The sequence below is a fragment of the Mesoplodon densirostris genome, chromosome 7, assembly GCF_025265405.1.
Source record: "Mesoplodon densirostris isolate mMesDen1 chromosome 7, mMesDen1 primary haplotype, whole genome shotgun sequence".
Lineage (NCBI taxonomy): Eukaryota > Metazoa > Chordata > Mammalia > Artiodactyla > Ziphiidae > Mesoplodon > Mesoplodon densirostris.
In genome coordinates this window covers 73,176,896-73,195,943 of record NC_082667.1, presented here as the reverse complement: position 1 = coordinate 73,195,943, position 19,048 = coordinate 73,176,896, and the positions used below count along the sequence as shown (strand labels likewise).

Genomic DNA, 19,048 nt, shown 5'->3' with positions numbered 1-19,048 from the left:
CATTTTTTAAAAGAAAAAAATGCATTAATATAAATTGAAAGTATTAATCCCTTAGTTGTTTCCTATTTTGTACTATAATTTTTTTAATGTCATGAAGTTCAATAAAAGTTGACTGTCTGGAAAAAAAAAAAAGATAAATAAGAGACAGACTGTATTCCCAAGGGGGTTTGGTCCTTTGGAAGAATCAGCTGCTGCCTTTCTGGGCATACCTTTTCCAGGGCACCCGTCTCCCTGAGCTATCACGGTGGGATGGGTGGCCACCTCCTAACCTAGCATTTGTACTGTGTAGGAGCTGTGTAGCAAGTGGATTGGGCTGAATTGGGCACAGCACCCAACCCAGAGCATACACTCAGAAGGTATTTATGGAGTGATTGGAAAGCCTAGGAAGAATGCCTCCTCAGGTTTGTGTCCTCCAGTGGCTTCTCAGTGGACTCTAGTGCTCTAACCTCCTAATCTGCGTGTGGTTTCTGCTGGACCTGCTACTGGGTTCCAGAACAGACCTTCTTACACCCACCCCCATTACTGCTTTAGCTCCCAGCCTCCTCTCCTGCACACGGGTTGTCCCCAAACAGGTGTGGGGAGAACAGTGTCGAGAGGCTCTGCTGTGACCAGGCTCCAGGAACGGCAGCAGGCCGGCTGCTCCGGGCCCCAGAGCTGCATTGTGCCCCTGCCCCTCTGCTGGTGCCCCTCAGAGATATTTGTTGCAGACATCTTGAAGTTTCCGGTCAGGTCCAAACACCAGCACCCAGGCCAGGCTTCAAGGAAACATAGTACAGCAGCTCCTGCAGAAACAGTTTAGTGCTGGACTTGGGCTATGCGGAGAGTCAACGGACTTGGACTCCAACACGGCTAATGTGGCTTCAGGCTAAACTGATACAGGCAGCCTCTGGGACCAGGTGTGCATCTAGGTAGAGCCCTTGGCCAGTTTGGGGAACGTACTTCTAGAGGGATGATGACAACTTGGAACCTACCAAGAGGAGGGGCCCCTGACTGGCCATGGAGGCAGGCCACCAGGTTATACAGAGGGATGATATATCACCTGAGTTAAGAAGTCTAAGAGGATAGGAGAACCATGTGCAAAACACTTAAAGGGATTAAAGTCCACAGGCGCCACGCTGTGCCCTTACTGCTCCATCGCCAGAGCCAGACCCCTGCTGGCAGCAGCAGACTCCACCTCGGGGCCTGCTTGTTCACAGCCTGGCCCTGGAGCCACATCCCAGGGCATATGCTCCTCCTCTGGGACCTCTCCCAGAGTCTGTTTTTTCATGAATAGAGTGTGATCAAAATACCTCCTTCCCAGGGCTGCTCTGTTAAATGAGATGGGTCACGCAGAGCCCTTAGCACAATACACGGTCATAGTAGGCCCTCGAGAGGCTGAGTTGCCTTTTCTGTTCCTTCTCCCAGTGCAGCCAAGAAGCCCAGAAAGCTAGCAGTTCTGACAGAGAACGCAGAATTCAGAAAGACAGTCTGTGGGGAGGAGTTCAGTTGTTTATAAAACAGGCCAACACGTTTCCACCTCGTAAGCTCTAAATCCATCATCCCTAGCTCCCTAGATCTAAGAATAGTCACCCAGTGGAGCCAACGTGCCGCAGCACGCCCTCTCCGCGGGTGACCGCGGCCGCGCAGCCACCTCCTCCTGTGGTGGGAGTGGGGAGGGCTGGCCTCCGCCGCTCCCAGCTTGGCTGTTTCTGAACCTGTCTCAGACTCAGCTTTCTTTCCCTTCCAGATCCTTCCTCACTGGGCTGTTTTAACCATCCAACCTCAGGGATACAAAGGGGGAGATAGCAGTGGGAAGGTGTGTAGGGGGGGACCTTTGGTGAGGTGCTGCCCCACTTCTGGGCCTCAGTTTCCTCTTATGTAAAAGGGATAGAGAACTACTGAGAGAACTGAACAACCTTTTAAGCTACAAGAAGTTCTAGAGCAGTCCCAGCCTTGCAGCCTCAGAACGAGACCTCTGAGGGCAAACCCATCAATTCAACCCGTTTTTATTTATCCTCTGAACCGGGGCCACTCCTCTGTCAGGTCCGAGGGAGCCAGCCTGAGGACCTGGGTGTATGGCCCCCTCGTCGGCTCTTCTGCCTACACCTTCCTTCTCTCTCTCTCTCCATCATACGCATCCGCACCCACCACACCGCCGTACAAATTCGCCAGGCTCGGACATTTGCTGTGTCTCATCCCAGAATCTGCCCACTGTTAGGAATGCCCTCGCCAGCTGGGGGCTCAGGACCTCTGGTGCAGGCCACCTGCCACTCTCCAGGGTGGCCTTCCAGTCCTTACGGCGTTCTTCCTGATGGTGAGCAGAAATCAGCCTGCCCGTGGCATCTCCTCCCCACATCTGTGGACTCTCTTTTAGCCTCTGGGAGAGAACAAGACAGCTCCGTGCTCTTGGTAGCCATTCATTCATTTGTGTGTTCACTCATTCAAACAACAGGTATTAGTACTAATGAACTGTTAGTACAGTTTCAGGTGCTGAGAAATAGCAGCAAACAAAGAGTCCTGCTCTCAAAGAGCTTGTGTCTGGTCAGGAGAGAGATAATAAATAACCATTTAAAAACATAAAGAAACATAAAGCAAGTGAGGAGACAGAGATGGGGTGGGGAGTAGATTGCTACTTCATATAGAGTTGTCAGGGAAGACCTCTCAGATAAGGTGACATTTGAACAAATACATGACAACACGAGGGAGTGAACCTGTGTACATCAGGACAAGAGCATTCCGACTGCAGGAACAGCAGACGCAGAGGCCCTGAGGCCAGTACTGTTTGAAGAACAGGAAGGAAGTCAGTGTAGCTATGGTGACATCAGCAAGGTGGAACTTGACAGGACATGAGGTCCAGGAGGAAGCCAGCTGTTGTTTATCTGAGTCAGAGGAGAAGCCATTGGAGGATTCTGAGCAGAGCAGTGCCATGTCGACTTAGAGCCAGGTTTTAACAGGGTCCCTCAGGTTTTGTGTAGAGAATACAACAGAAGCAGCAGAGAGGGCAGGTAGGAAGCCCTTGTAGGAGTGCCAGTGTGAGGTGATGGGCTGGTGAGAAGTGGCCAGATTCCGGCTGTGTTTAATACATTACCTTCCTAAACCCCTCATCTTTTCTTACCTGGTGGATGGCCCCAGCCTCCTCTCTGGCCTCCTTGCCTTTAGCCCTCATCCCCCATCTCTTCCTCTCACCCCATTCTCAGTGCTGTGATGGATCCTTGTCTGGAAGGGACCCCAGGACAGCCATCTTCTACTTAGCCTTCCCTGAGGCAACTTGGGCTACAATACCAAAATATCTCCAGAGTAACACTGGGGGCTAACAGCCCCACTTCCTGATTCTGGAATGGCTTCTTCCTGCTGCTTCAGATCCTGCCTCGAGGGTATCATTGGCCCTGGAGAGTGATGGATGGTCTACTCATTGAAAGGGTCCTACACTGACAGAGCCTCTTCCCTCAGACTGGCCCATTGGGACCGTTGTCCTCACAGCCATTCTCTAGGCCGTTCTGTTGTAGGAGCTGCCCCTCTTCTGGGCAGTGTAACCAGGGACGGAGACTCACATCTCTCTGTTCTTGAGGCCGGTGGCCAGGAGGCAGGTCTGGCCACAGGTCAGGGAATAAAGACAAGCAGCCAGGCCCAGGACTGGCGTTGATCTCAGCATTATATGTGTGTATACTCCTCCCCTGCTGCTCTCCCGACAGAGCAGGGGGCTCAGAAAGACTGTGGGCAGGGGAACAGCCCAGATGTGTTCACTTCCACTCAGCAGCTCTATCCTGAGTGCCTGTACCATGTGCCTGAGGGCTGATGGGTGAGCGTGTCCTGCTCACAGCACCTGGCTCCCATCCCCAGCTCACAGTTACAAATAGAAACACCTCGAGATCCAGGAGGAGTGTGGTGTGTGTGCTAAGAGAGCTCTGGGTATCTTAAGAGCTTAGAGGAAGTGAAATTAATAGCCTTCCAACAGCCCAGGAGGACCCAGCCCTGCACCTGCCCACAGTTTACCCCTGCAGCAAACAGGATGCCATCAGGATCCATGAAGGCAGCTCAGAGTGGGCAAATGTCAGTGGGTACCCTCTATTTAAGACTGGTAAACTCTTATTCATCCTTCAAAGCCCAGCTAAGGATTAACCCCTGGAACTTTCAGTGACACCTGCCTCCTCTCCACAATACAGTGTATCATCCTCTCCTCTATGCTACCTCTGTCCCTTAGAAATACTGTTATTTTTTTGATCATCATCCTGTATTATTGCTTTTTTTTTTTTTTTTTTTTTTTTGCGGTACACAGGCCTCTCACTGTTGTGGCCTCTCCCGTTGCGGAGCACAGGCTCCGGACGCGCAGGCTCAGTGGCCATGGCTCACGGGCCTAGCTGCTCCACAGCATGTGGGATCTTCCCAGACCAGGGCACGAACCCACGACCCCCGCATCGGCAGGCGGACTCCCAACCACTGCGCCACCAGGGAAGCCCTGTGTTATTGCTTTTTAAAATATATGAACACACAACAAAGAAAATCTCAGTTGCCCTTCCCCCATTTCTCCCTCTCTTCCTCAGAGACTGTTCTCCGTTTGGGATGTATTCTTCAGGATCTATACCTACAGAAATATATAGGGGCTTTGCATAAATTGAATCATACTCTCTATATTGTTCTGCAGCCTATTTTCTCTTAAAAATGTCTGCAGTATCTTGCCATGTCAGGCCACAGAGCGCTACCTCATTATTTTTAATAGCTGTATGTTATTCAACAGTAGGCTCAAACTGTAGTTTCTTTACACACTCCTCTGTTGATGGGTATTTAGGGGTTTCCCCCCAGTCTTTCACGATTACAAATAATGCTACAGTAAACACCGTTTTGCCAGCCTCCTTGCGTACACATGCCATTGGTTCCTGTAATCGTCATTCCCCATGGCTGTCTACCCTAGTGGCCTGGGAGCCCCAGGGCAGAAACTGGATTTTCCTCTTTGGGCTGTTTTGTCTATACAGGGCCCAAGCCACAAGAGGCGTCCACATGATGAGATAAATGGACTCATCTGAGCAAAATCACGACTGTGTGAAAGGCCTGGGTGAACTCAGGGAGCAGCAGCAAGCCCATGGGGCTGGAACAGAGGAAAGAGGGGTGATGCGGCCAAGAGGGACAGGCTGCCCTGAGAGCCAGATAAGAGGCCCATTGTAGGTAGTGGGGAGACAGGAAATTGTTCATGGGAAGACCTAGTTCATGCTGTGTTTCAGCCTGGTTTCCCCCACCCAGGCCAGCTACCTCAGAAGAAACTAGCTTTTGTAACTGTCCAAGCAAGAGAGGATCAGGACCTGAACCTCTTCTTTCTGTCCTGAGGTTGCCACCTAGACCCAAAACACTTCAGGAGGCCTGAATTCCTTGCTCACAGCAGGACCTAGGAGCCACCAATTACTGCCCAAAGGGTGAGATACTCATGAGCTTGGGCAGCTAGACACTCAGAAGTTTCTTCCAAATTTGCCCGGCTCCAAGGCCAGCTCCATCCACACTGGCATTGACCACCTGCCCGAATCCAGAGACTTCCTCTGCGTGAGGTGCTCAGACCTCACCCCTCCTGTCTCTCTCTCTCTCTCTCTGCTTGGTGCTGCAGAAGAGCAGCCCTGCCTGATGCCCTAGGTCCTTGTGAGGCCTTGTGAGGCCTTGTGAGGCCTAGGTCCTTGACAGGCAAGAGACAAGGTGAACCACTGGCTGCCTAACTTTTCGCACCATCGCGCCCTCCTCTCCCCACCCCACCAGATGCGGACGGCGGTGGGGGGCGGCGGGGCCTGCTGCTGCTGCCTCTGCCGCAGCCCCAGCGCTCACAAGGGCTCGGAGGGGTTTCTGCTCCTCCGCAGAGTGCTTCTCCCACCAGCTACAGCTCTGGCTTCCCTCGCTGACCTTGTTCCTGTACAGGTGCGCCATGACTCTCTACCTTTTCTTCATTACCTGAGGAACAGAGGTTTGGCCAGAGAGGACAGTATATATTAACAGAAGAGGTTCTGGAGTCCTACTGCCTGGGTTTCAGTTCAGCTCCGCTTCTCACCAGCTATGTGATCTTGCACAGTTCATACCACCTCCCTGGTGTGTTAGGCTATACTACCTCACAGTCTCGTTGTGAGGATTCGGTGAATTGATACGTATAAAGTGCTTATCACAGGGCCTGGCATACACTAAGTATTCGGTGACTTTATTACCGTTTTGGAACTAGTGAAGGAGCCTGAGACTCAGGAGTCCTGGATCCTAGTCCTGACTAGGATGGCCACGTGACCATGGACAAGTTCTTTTACCTCTCTGAGCTTAGTTTCCTCATCTGTAAAATGGAGGTAAGAACACCTCAGAGAGTTGCTGTGAGAATTAAGGTAACATTTATGTGAAACTGAGAAGCACCATCCCTAAGTTGTAGCCCTCATTTTCATGGTCAGAAATGGCAGCTAGAGCTCCAGCCATCACATCCACATTTCCAGTGACAGGATGGAGGAAGGGGCAAAGGGCACATGCCATCTGTCTTTGAAGGAAGGATCCCATAAGCTACTACAGAACATCTCAGCTCAAATCTCATTGGCCACGCCCTGCTGCAACAGAGGTTGGGAAATGTAGTCTCCATTCTGTGGTTCAGGGACCACCAGGAGTTTCTGCCACACATACTCAGGTGTTTGCCCCTCTTAGGCAAGACCCTCCAGCAGAAACGCTGCCCCCTTCCTACAGTTGGGCTGCAGTCCCAGCACCATAAGGCCCTGTGAGGACCCAGGTTGCCAAGAAGCTCAAGCAGGTGCCACAAGACCTGAACAGATTTGGGTACTGTGTCCAGCCTGTGCTGGGGACCCTGCCAGCCCCGAGGTTCCGCTGCCTGCAGGGCTCTTAGGCTGACGCAAGTGTGGTGGGCATGAGCTTTGTCACTTGTCACAGCCTGCATCAACTCCACTGAGCCCCGTGAGCAAGGGCCCGAACTCTGAAGAGGCTAGGGAATCCCTCTGTAACTATGAGCTCTCCACCCAAGGCTCAGCTATGTGCCCCGGGGCCAGTAAAATAGATCTAGATCAATCAGGTGGGATCTCAGTGTCCTCAAGAACCTGGCGAGTGCCAGGCACACTGCAGAGAGTCCTCTGTGATGCCAGGAATCATCATGAACTCACCTGTTTTGAGAACTGGGTGTCCCGTATTCCAGTTAGCTTAGGAAGAGGCTTATCATGGGCTGTCCTTCCTCCCACCTCTACATGAGAACAGCCTGCATAGTAGCATCTTGCTGAGTCCAGACGGCCTTTCCATCTTCACTGTGCCCCTGAATAGGTGGCCCTAAGTGAGGGTGGGGGACAGGGGGTGTGCTTGAAAGATATTCTAAAATGCTGGAGGAGCTCAGAACTGAAAAATGTCCTGTGTGAGTCCTTCTGTTACTGGGATGGCCCATCTTTCATTCTCCGAGTTCAGCAGCCTGGTTTCTTTCTATGGGAGGTTTGTTTAAAGTGTTGGGGAACCCCTGACTTGTCATTCTACCCTAGGCCTTCCCATCTGCTGGGAAGGTTTGCCACCAGCATGGCCTTCCTTGCCTTTTCCTCCTTTCCCCGTGGTCTGCTTCATACGTGGGTGTGAGCTGTCACCATGTGTCAGGCACTGTGCCAGGGCATTAAATGTATATCAGCACATGCAGGCCTCCTCCTAGCAACCCTGTGAGGTAGCTGGGGACAGACGTACCATTGTCACACAGCTGTGTGGTGATGTGGGATCCAGGACAGCGTAGCACAGTCCACAGTATGTATTATATATATACCAGGGGCTGACGGAGTACAACCCACGGGCCTGCTGTGTACGGCCTTGCGAGCTAAGAATGATTTTTAAAGGCTTGTAATAAAGAATAAGAATATGCGACAGAGACCGAATGAGACCATCGAACCTAAAGTATTTACTGTTTGCCTTTATAGAATAACTCTGGCAAGCCCTGGTATAGAATATGCAGAGTTTAGCACAGATTCCGGAACCACACTGTCTGGGTTCTAGAGCCTCAGTTTCATTAACTATAAAATGAGACTCATCTATAAAACATGGCTGCCTCACAAGGTTGTTAGAATTAAATGAGATAAAGAATATAAAGCACATAACCTCGAGTCAGCTTCTTTGGAAGTATTGAGGGAAACTGTATCTGAGCCTTTGCCAGGCTTCTCAACCCAGTGGGCTACCCCGGCCCCAAACATGGCTTCCTTAGAGCGTTTTCCTTTGGCAGGAGGAGAGAGACCTGCCAGCTGCCCGTTGTGCCGCGTCCTGCTGGTAGGTCAGCGCTGCCTTCCTCCCACCCCCATTCCTGCTGACCGTCAGCTGGTGCCACTCACCAGGGCTGGGCGCAAAGCCCATGCCAGGTGCCGAGCTAGGCCCGCAGATACCCAGCCTGTTCCATTCTCTACCTCGTGCCTTAGATCCACCTGGCTGAAACTCCTGCTTAACTGCAGGACTTGTGGCCTGGGGTTCATCCTCTCTGTATGCATTTCCTCATTCATGGGCCAAACAGGCAGACATCTGTGTTTCCCCAAGCCCAAGCTTTTGGCTAATGATTGCCTTCCTACCAGGGAAAAGGAAAGAGAAGGGTAATCCTGGGCCAGCCAGCTTCCCTCTGTGAAAGAGCGGTCTGCAAAACAGATTTTCTTTGGTTAATGAGTGAAATGTAAAGATTTTTTAAGAAACTCAGATCATTGAAAAAAATCAAAAGAATATTTTCTGATCTGGATAGGGATAGGCTTTCAATTCTTACAAACTATGGAAGAAATGATAAGATAAAAAAACAAGAAATTGTACTACCTAGAACCATAAAATTTATGTTTTACATCAAAAGACCTAAAACAAAATTTTAAATCAAACTGAGAAAAAATAGTGATGCCAGATATGGCATAGAATTAATATTCTTCAAATAAAAATCTTTAAAACAATAAGGCTCTTGAGAACAACGACAACAGCAAATTTTCATTTAGTACAGTAGTGCCCCCTTATCTGCAGTGTTGCTTTCAGCGGTTTCAGTTACCCCACTGTCAACCACGGTCAGACAATATTAAGTGGAAAATTCCAGCAATAAACAACTCTTTTAAATTGTGTGCCATTCCAAGTAGTGTAATGAAATCTTGCTCTGTCGTGCTCCATCCCACCCAGGATGTAAATCAGCCCTTTGTCCAGCCCATCCATATTGTACATGCTACATGCCCATGAGTATAGGAAAAACCAGTATACATAGAACTTGGTACTCTCTATGGTTTCAGGCATCCACTGGGGGTCTTGGAAAGTGTCCCCTGCACAAAAGGGTGGACTATTATACTATGTATTTTATATAACTTTGCTCATTTAATCCTTATAAATGAATAAGTATTTATAACCTTTATGATAAAGGTACTATTATTATCCCCGTTTAACAGATGAGGGGACTGAGGCTCAGAGAAGCTAAGTAACTTGCCCAAGGTCACGGCTAATAAATGGAGAAGATGGGATTGAACCCAGGCCATCTGGCTCTTGGGTCTGAGCGCTTAAACTCTTCTATATGAAACAGGAAAAATGTATTAAGCAGACAATACATCAAAGAGGAAATTCAAATATGGGAGGAAAATAAGAATTACTTTTCAATTTCTGTGGGAATCAGAAAAGTACAAATAAAAATAATGAGATACCATTTTTGTCTTCAAATTAGAAAAGGTTTTTAAATACTATAATAACTGATGAATACTGGCAATGCCGGAGTGATACAGAGAGTCCCACAGATTGTTGTAGTTATATTCAGGTGGCCTTTCTGCAAAGTATTTTGGCAGTACTCAAAACAATACTCAGGAATCTCAAAAATGTCCATACCGTTTGACCAGGAATTCCCATTCTAAGAATCTAATTTGAGAAAATAGAGATGTATTCATGCACAAAGATGTTCATAGAAATGTTATACAAAATAATGAAAAATTAGAAATAAACTATCTATCTGATAATAGGATACAGGTTAAGGAAATTGTTTAATCTCCATAATGGGCAATTAGGCAGTCATTCTACATAAATCTGGACCACAAAAGAGACCATAAACAAAGTGAAGAGACACCACAGACTCCTGGGAGAAGACACTTGCAATGCTTATAACAATTATATATACAAAAGAATATACAAAGAATACTTATAAATCAGTAAGAAAAAGGCAAACAAAGAGCAAAACAGGCAACGAATGTAAACACGCAATTCACAGAAAAAGCAATTTAGGGCTAGTAACATAAAGACATGCTCCATCTCACTAGTAGTCAAGAAAATGCAAATTAATCACATGTACTTAATCAGAATAGCAAGAGTCTAAAGGCAAAGATAGAGGGAAACGAATTCATATCCATTGCTGATGGGACCATAAATGATGGGACTACAGCCATGGTGGAGAGCTGTTTGGACACACCTGGTAAATGTAAACATGTGATTCCACCACAATCACACTTCTAGGGATCAATGTGCACAAACACCAATTTGTACAAGGATACATGTTCCAGGATGTTCACTGCAGTGTTGTTTATAGTAGCAATAGTAGTAATAGTATTGTTGTAAAATATTATGGTATATTATATATTGTAATATATAATGTGTAATAAAGTAGCAACAATTATCATCATTAAAGAACTGTCCATCAGAAAGGAAATGGATGAGTAAAATATGATTTATGCATAATGGGATATGTACTATGCACAGTTAAAATCAATGAACTAAATCTGTAACTATCAGCTCAGAGGGATTTCAAAAACAATGGTATAAAGAGCAAGTCATAACAGAAGATACATATTTGAATGACACTACTTATGTAAATCTTTAAAACAAACTAAAATTTTTATATAATATTTAAGGACACATACATGTAGAAAAATATAAAACAAGCATGCAAGTAACGTACACCAACTTCAAATAATGGTTACTTCCAGGAAGGAGGGAATGGATGGAGGGCCGAGGATGGGAGGTGGGTCTTAAACTGTATCTTTATAACTGATTTATGTTTTTAAAGGTTGAAGCAAATATGGCAAAATGGTAACTAATGTTCTGAATCTGATTGAGGAATATGTCTTTCTTTTAAATTATTTTTTGTACTTTTCTGCATATTGAGCTTTTTCAAAATTTCAAACAAATTATTTTTAATTTACTTTTTGAACAATTCCCAGTTCTATGGAGAAATGCTTGTGTTATTAAGGCATAAAAACAACACAATATGTACACAAATATTTACAAGTTTCACAAATTGAAGGTTTGAAAGAGACACCTAAAATATTCATAGCAGTGGGCAAGATTCTAGAAGTCTGCTTTTCTTTACACCTATCCATATTTTCCTTTTTTTCCCCCCTTTTTACCATGAAGATGTATTACTTTTATATCCAGAAAAAAAAATTTTTTAAACAACTACAGAAAAGTGTGAGCGAGTTTAGCTAGGCTCCAGGAAAGGGTCCAAAACCTAGGAAGACGTGCTGTGATGGGGTGGGAGCATCACAGGCTGTCAGAGAGACCTGTGCTCGAATGCTGGCTTGGAGATTGGCCGTAGGACTCTGAGTTCTTCAATCTTTGATCTAGTCAGCAAACCCCTGTTGAGCCGCAGCTGGGGACCAGGCGCTGTGCTAGAGACAGGGCAGTGAACAGAACATATGTGTTCCTTCTCTCACTGTAGGGCAGACAGTCTAGTGAGGAGGGGATAGTAAACACATCACCACCCAGACCGTCTATCCGCTGCCTATGAGGGAAAGTACAAGGGCAATGACAAGAATCCAAGTTGATTGGGTGCCGGGGAATCTGGCCTCTGAGCATGATTTAAACAGATCCTGGAGGATGGGGGTTGTGGAGCCCAGCAAAGCCAGGACTTGGAGAGAAAGGCCGGCCCCACAGGGCATATTTCAGGGACTGAAGGAAGGCAGGGGTTCTGGCATGCAGTGGGGTGGGGAGAGTTGTGCATGGGGACCCCAGCAGGCTGGTCCGGAGCCAGATCACTCAGGGCCTCACAGGCAAGGAAAGGCCTTTAAGGGTGGGGGTAGGTCAGTGAAGGGTTGAAGCAGGGGAGTGACCTGGTTAGATCTGCATCCTCAGAGATTGTTTTGATGCTCTTTGAAGATCAGAGTTGCTGGTGAGCCGCCCAGTTAGTTAGTTGGCTACTGGTGTGGCCCAGATGAGAGAAAATGGGGTTGGGATCAGGGTGATGGCAGTGGAGATGGAGAGGTGTGGAAGGATTTGAGAGACTTTCAGAGGCAGAATTGGCAGGTCTAGGATTATGTGTGTGTGTGTGTGTGTGTGTGTGTGTGGTGGGGGGAGATGCAGGTGTGGGGGTGGGAGGTGGCACTGAGGGAGGGGCCACGGAGGAGAGCCAGGTTTGGGACCTGAACGGTTGTGGGCTGGTGGGAGTGAAGAAAAGAGCAGACTCAGGAGGGCAGGGGAGGAAGCAGAGATGGCGAGCGGGCCCCTGGGTGTGGCTGAGCTTTGGTTTTCTTCCTGCGTAAACTGGGGGTTTGCGGTGATACCTGCACCCCCAGGGTGAGTGTTTCGGCCCTGTTCCCCAGAACCACGTCTACAGCAGTCTCGTCTCTCCCTCGCAGGCGGGACGTGTTACTCTTGGGGCTGGAACGAGCACGGCATGTGCGGGGACGGCACCGAAGCCAACGTCTGGGCCCCAAAGCCCGTGCCGGTTCTGCGGTCATTGTCGGGACTCCGCGTGGGCTGCGGGGCCGGCCACTCCCTGGCCCTCTGCCGGCGGCCAGCTCTCCCTGCCCTGGGCCAGCGCCCCAGGGTCACTGATCCTTTCCCAGATGCCACCAAGGAAGCTGGATCTCAAGAAGCCATGGACCAAGAGAGAAACTGGAAAGACAGACATGCAGAAGCTTCTCCCCAAAGCCAATCTGACAGGTTCAGAAATGGGGGGCTTGTGACAGAGACCCTTTAATAAAGCAACTTTACCCACCCAAGTGTCCCCAGAGAAATGCTTTGTCAGGTTGCGGTGTTGGCCTGCGAAGGATTCAGGAGGCACTCTGGGTGGGCTGACCAGACGGGAACGATAGGAGCTCAGTGTCTGGGCTCAAGGAATGGACATCCTTTCTGCCCAGCATGTGAGAATGAGGGTTCAGTCCTCACCCCAGGACATGGGAAGCAGAGGAAGGCTCCAGCCTGTCCCTAGCTGGTGAGGACAGAAAGCCCAGCTCTGTCCCCAGTGGTTGCTTTGCCCCAGCAGGCTTTGATTCAGCCAGACAAAGGTTCCTATAGGCCATGCTTAGGGCAGCCACAAGCCTCTCCTGGGGTTTCATTCTCAGCACCCAGAGCATGTAGTTTGCTGGTTCAAGGATATCGAGGAACCCTGATCAGGTGGCTGGTTACTTGGACAGGAAGGAGTTCTTGTCTTGGTGACTAGGACCAAGGGAGAAGGCTCTGGAGGGAGGGTGGAGGAAGTATAGATGAGTAAGTGGAGGAAGAGACAAAACTTCTGGAAAGACCGGGCAGAGGAGACCCCTGGGACAAACAAAGGAATCTAGAACCAATGAAACTCCCAAGATCAATGTCTTCATCTGAGCCAGGAAGGACTCTGGAGCTAGTCTGTGTGACTGTAATTGCCAAGCTGTAGTTTCGGGTGAGGGACAGACACAGCGTGGGAAGGGGTTTCTGCAGGGAAAGACCCTGACCCCTGACATCTGCCCCCAGGCCCTGGCCTCTGCAGGAGGAGGGCCCTCACGTGAAATGGGGAGCAGGCCAGACCCCAGGCCTCAGGCTTCCCCGGGCGGCCGCTATGGCTCTGGGGGACATAGCAGCTTTCTCTCCGCTGTGACTCGCAGAAGGCCTTTGGCCAGAGGGCCTCAGAAAGTGGCTTTCCCCGGAGGACTGAGTGGCAGTGTCTCCAGCTAGCCAGCCAGGGTTGTGGCGTGTCCCACACCACCTCCCTCTGACTCAGGAGAGCGTTTGGATCTGGGAGCACTAGGCTCCAAGGGCTTGAGGATGTTACGAAACCCCAGGACACCACAGCTGGAGGACCTGTAATGACCTTCTAGCCTAGTGGCCTTCAAACTGCATTCTAGAACCCCAGCAGTCTCCTGAGACTGACAGCATTCTCCTGAGAACTCAGGGGCCACCCTGTGGGCTGTGGGTAAAGGAAGGCCAAGTAGACAGAGGTCTGGGTCGCCACCCTCCACCTTATTCACAGCAGCCTCATTTCAATCTACACTGTATATCAGGCTTCACGTAAGATTTCACTTGACAAAGGGGTCCTTGAGAAAGTTTTAAAACCACTGATCTTATCCAACGTTTTCATTGTTCATGTGGGAAAACAGGCCTAAAAAGGGGAAGGGACTATCTCAAGGCCATACACCTCACTCCTGGCCCAGGGTCCTGATTGGGAGGTGACCCATCCAGGGCCTCGAGCCAGACAAGGGGGGCAGGCAAGGGGTGGCCCTGGGACCAGTGCGGGTTCGACTCAGGAGACTGGGGATTAGGGCCATTCTGAGCTCCCCAGGCCTGCACCTAGAGACCACCCACGGCCATTGGCTGACCTTGAACACCAGTACATGGAGTCCTGCTCCCAGTATTGTACCCTAGAAACATTGCTGCCCTGGCCAGCAAAGCCCTTTGTCCCCCCACCTCCCAGAACCAGCAGAGGCCAGTACAGCCTCTAAAGCACTTCCAGAATGGAAGGAAGGACATCTCTGTGTACTCTGAGCTGGTCTTGCCAAGGTGACCAAGCCTTCAGAGGTGGAGTAATTGGATGGCCCAGAGATGACCCAGACTGGAGCAAGTCCACCATTACTGGCCACCACCCACTGTCCTACAGACCGGGTGGTCTGCACTGGAAGGCCACCCCACGTGGGTAAGTCCTCAGGCCCATACCTCCCAGACAGGGTTTCCACTCCCAAGGAGCGCACACTCACTGCGCAGCCGTGCAGAGTTCCCCCTGCCTCTTTTGGGTTGCTGGAAGAGACCCAAATCCCAAGTCCTCTGCTGCTGAGCTCTAATGCCCCTCCCAAGGCTTCCCTGTGGGCACAAGAAAGTGTCTCGGGGCTCCTTGCCAGCCTGAAACAGGGTGAGGTGGTGCCTCAGCCCTAAATCTCAGAGGCTTGCTCGGAACCTGAGCCAGACCCTTCTCAGAAGCATGTGGAACCCGGCTAATCCACGCATGCAAGAGTGAATGGCTCTTGGCACTGGATGACACCACAGACTGTCCAGTCCCCTCCATTTCCTCCATTTCTCCCTCCCTAACAGTGGCGGATGGGCTTCTCTGCATCAGTTCACTGGCCAGGTTGATGAGTACCTGAAAGCGCCAGCGGGGCGAGGGTCTGTTGACAGTGTCTCCCAGACTTTTTTCTGGACCCTTTGAACCCTACTGGTTATTCTCAGACTTGTAGATGTCCAAGCCCCTCATTTCTACTAGATTCTGAGCTCTTCAAGAGCAAGGGACCAGGTCTTGGTCAATTTTGGAATCCCTTCATTAAGGACAGGTCCTGGGACAGAGAAAGTACCCAATAAGCGTGTTAGGGTCACCATAGGCGGGGAGGCTAAACGAGTGGGTTCTGTGACCCCCTCACCCCCACCCATCCTCTGCTTTCATCTCTTACAGATGTTTGATAACTATGCTGTGGATAGCACAACCATTTGACAGTGATTAGCTAATGAGAAAATGCCCACTCATTTCTAAGAATGACTTTTTCCCTATAGACTAAGTTGATTGGCCTTCATATCCCTCACCCCGCCCCCGCCGCACCCCATGAGAATGAGGGAAGGTAAAAGGAGAGGGGAGTGAGACCCCATCGTGTGCTCATAGGTCTTGGGCCCGCAGCCCCTGCAGTGATTGTTGAAGGGCGGCCACGTACCAGGTGTGAGCAGGATGTTTACATCCTAACCTACCACACACAGTCTCCCCTTGCAGGCACCCCGGATTCCCTTGACGCCCTACCACCTTCGGTCCCAGTGGACCATAAGGCCAAAATTCGATGAGGCTGTGCTTGAGAACGGTGAATCCAGGCCTGGGGCTCAGAGTAAAGCCCTCCATCACCATCCACCACTTCTGAGTGAAGTGACTTAGTGAGAAATTGGAATTGGGAGGTAGACAGTGAGTCAGGAAATGGGATGGGGTTCCAGGTCCTAAGGGGCACACATATAACTGCGGCAGGGTTCGAATTTCCCAGCAACCAGAGCACGGAGAGGTGAGAGTTGGGAGAGGAGAGCCGGGGGGCCTTGCTAGCTGATTTAAGGAGCTCCGACTTCATTCTTAGGGCAACAGGTGTTTATGCAGAAAATTGAGGTGGTCAGACGTGTGCGTGGAAGGCTCAGAGCAGTGTGTCAGTGGGCCTTCGGTCATACCCATGGCCTGAGGGCCCTGGGATTCAGGACTGGTGTTCCAATCAATTCCATCTCCAGCCCCAGCAAGGCCTCAATTAGCTTGAGACAGCTTCACCTGAGCTCTGGAGTCAGAACACCTGGGTTAAAATCTTGGCTTCATCATTCATTGGCTGTGTGGCTTTGAGCTGTTTACTTTACTTCTCTGCGCCTGTTCTCTTGCCTCTAAAATGAGCATCTTGAATTACTGTGGGTCATCATCAGACCACTTGTCTCAGATGCCCTGCACATGGCAGATGCTCAATGTATGTTAATCCCTGTTCCCCGTTAGCTGCTGTGTCCCTGAAACCCCTATTCTAAACGGCCACGTGTCAAGTCCCACTTGAGTCCACCAGAGGCACTTCTTCCAGGGCGGACCCCAAACAGAGGGAACTCTGCTCTCCCGGCAGCTGCTGAGGCTCCTTGGCTTCTACATCCTGATGCTTATGAATGGCTGTCGTATACATGGTGTGGATCTGTCAGTTCATAACCCATGGGCAGAGGCCTTGCCATGCTCACCGCTCCACTGATCCCCGCCCCACATTGGTGAGGTAAATGCTTAGAGGCGTGAGAAACTATTGGGTGAGAATTCGACACCCACCTTCAGCCTCCCACCCACCCATATGATCATTGTCTTGGCCATGCTGGGAGGCATCAGAGAACAGAAATCCAGGGGAAACTGACCCCCATTTGTTTGTGGCCCTGGTCAGATGACTCCCCTCTGGGCCTCAGTTCCTCATGTGTAAAATGCTCAGAGGTGGAGTGCCATGACCGTTAGGGACTTTCCACCGGAGATTCTCGAATGGATAGGAAAAGAATTGGAACTCCAGCCCCCCACTCTACCCCCAACCAAAGCCAAGTGAAGAACCCAAGCAAATCAGCATCCCTAGGAGAGGGCTCCACCCCTTCCAAGATGCCTCAGGCTGAGGGATGGGTATGTGATGAGGTGACCACCAGACTGGGCCCAGCAAGGGTTCAGCTGGATAGGGCACCCGGACCAGTCAGACCCCTGCCTCTGGCTCCATCAGATTCAAGAATGGCCCTAGGAGGGAGGTGACCATGGTCTGCATGAGGGGCAGTGGCAGGGGCGGGAGCTGGGAGCTCCGACAAAACCAGATTCAAGGAGTCATGAATATGGCATGGATCCACGGAGAAAGTTTCCGTATTGGTGAACCCCCTAGAGGATGGGCTCGTCTTGGTGCCTTTTTTTGACCGATTCCTTCTGAGAGCTGCCTCCCTCTCCCCACCCAACAGGATCTGCAGGTTGGGGGGCAGGGGGCGGTCCTGGCTTTCCCCCAGTGAGAGGACAGCCAGCACCTTGGGCGGGTCCCTGAGATCAGAGGAGCCAGGGCTCAGGCTCACCCCAGCCCAGCCACAGAGGGCCTGACCAGGGGCCCAGAACTGAATCGCGACACTGCCAAAGGCAATAAAAACCCAAATTCGTGCTTCATCTCCAATGTCAGCTGTTTATTATTGAGGGCCAGGGCCCAGGGAGGGGAGGGTGTTGAACTAAAGCAGCATTGCTCTCTTTCCAGGAAATGTTGCGAGCTGCAGTGAGCGCTTGAGATGTTGCATTTTTTTTTCAACTCAAGCATGTGTTTTTCAGAAATATCATCCTTCCCCACCCCTTACCCCACCACTAATTTTAGAATCAGACCAAAGCCAAGCTACTGTCCTCTGTTTCTGTTGGGGAAATACTATATTTATTCGAGATGCAGAAGTGTGTCTCTGCAAACCTCCGATTGCTTCAGGAAAACAAATCTGCTTTAGACTATACAGAAACCATGATACAAAATTTATTTCATGCTAGAATCGCTTTGCATAACATTGGGCATGCAGTTTTTTTACTCTGAAGTACTAAATTGCATACAATGCCGGGTTGTGCCTTAATAAAGGTGGAGGAGGACCAGCCCTCCCGCGGTCCTGATCTTTTTGGTGCTCTGAAGGAACACTTGGAAAATCCATAAGGTGTTGATTATCTACTATGAACAATTTGTTATGAAAGTTGGTCGCACTGAATCTACACACCGCTAAGATGATCGAATCAACCTAGACTAGCCGCTGTCAGGGGTCTTGGGGAGACGTCCGCTGGGTCGCAAGCATGCCAAACAGAGGGAAGAAGGCGGCAGTGTGTTTCCACAATTCTATTTGGAGCAAAGTTCTCAGTTTCCGCGTGAGAGATGAACTATGAAGGTGAGGTCAATATGACCGATGACTGACCGACTGCCCTTTTGGGAACCTTTACTCTCCATCTCGATCTCGTGTACAAAATGGAAGCAATCCGTTCCCCATCCCCACCCCTCCCCACCCCCCACTCCATTCCCCCCCAAAACGTACAGGTTTCTACCAAATGCCATTTACAGTTTGGCTCCAACAACATGTATAAAAGGAAAGCGCTTTGAAAGAAAATAGAGGACTCTGGCTTGTTTCTCTTCGTTGTTGCCGTGGTTTAGGGTAATCATACAGTTGCAGGGGATTGGTGGGTTTGGATTGCTGGGTTTTTCTGTTGAACTTCATGCAAGTCATGCTAAGGAACCCTTCCATCCCACCCCTTCCCCGAATAAAATAAAATTTTTAAAAAATGAAAAGAAGGAAAACAAATCCTCTACAGTCAGTTACCATTTGGCCGTAGAAAAGCTACGTCCGTCCTAGTACAAGGCCTGGGCCACTCGGACTCGTCCGGCAAACCTGCATGGCGTGAATTTACTCTGTCCGAGGGTGAGGAGGGGCTGCAGGTCCACCCAGATGCTTAATAGCCACCAGTGTCCTGGGCCAAGCCGCCTGG

The 19,048-nt window shown here is 49.9% G+C and overlaps 1 protein-coding gene across 1 annotated transcript in view; it reads left to right on the top strand.

Moving 5' to 3' along the window:
• The window catches only part of SERGEF (secretion regulating guanine nucleotide exchange factor), a 224,815-nt gene extending 211,945 nt beyond the window's left edge, over positions 1 to 12,870 (top strand). The window contains exon 11 of the mRNA XM_060103763.1: positions 12,510 to 12,870. Coding sequence (XP_059959746.1) covers positions 12,510 to 12,853 — 344 coding nt within the window. The 3' untranslated portion in view covers positions 12,854 to 12,870. The remainder of the gene's footprint in view (positions 1 to 12,509) is intronic.
• The last annotated feature ends 6,178 nt before the right edge of the window (positions 12,871 to 19,048 follow it).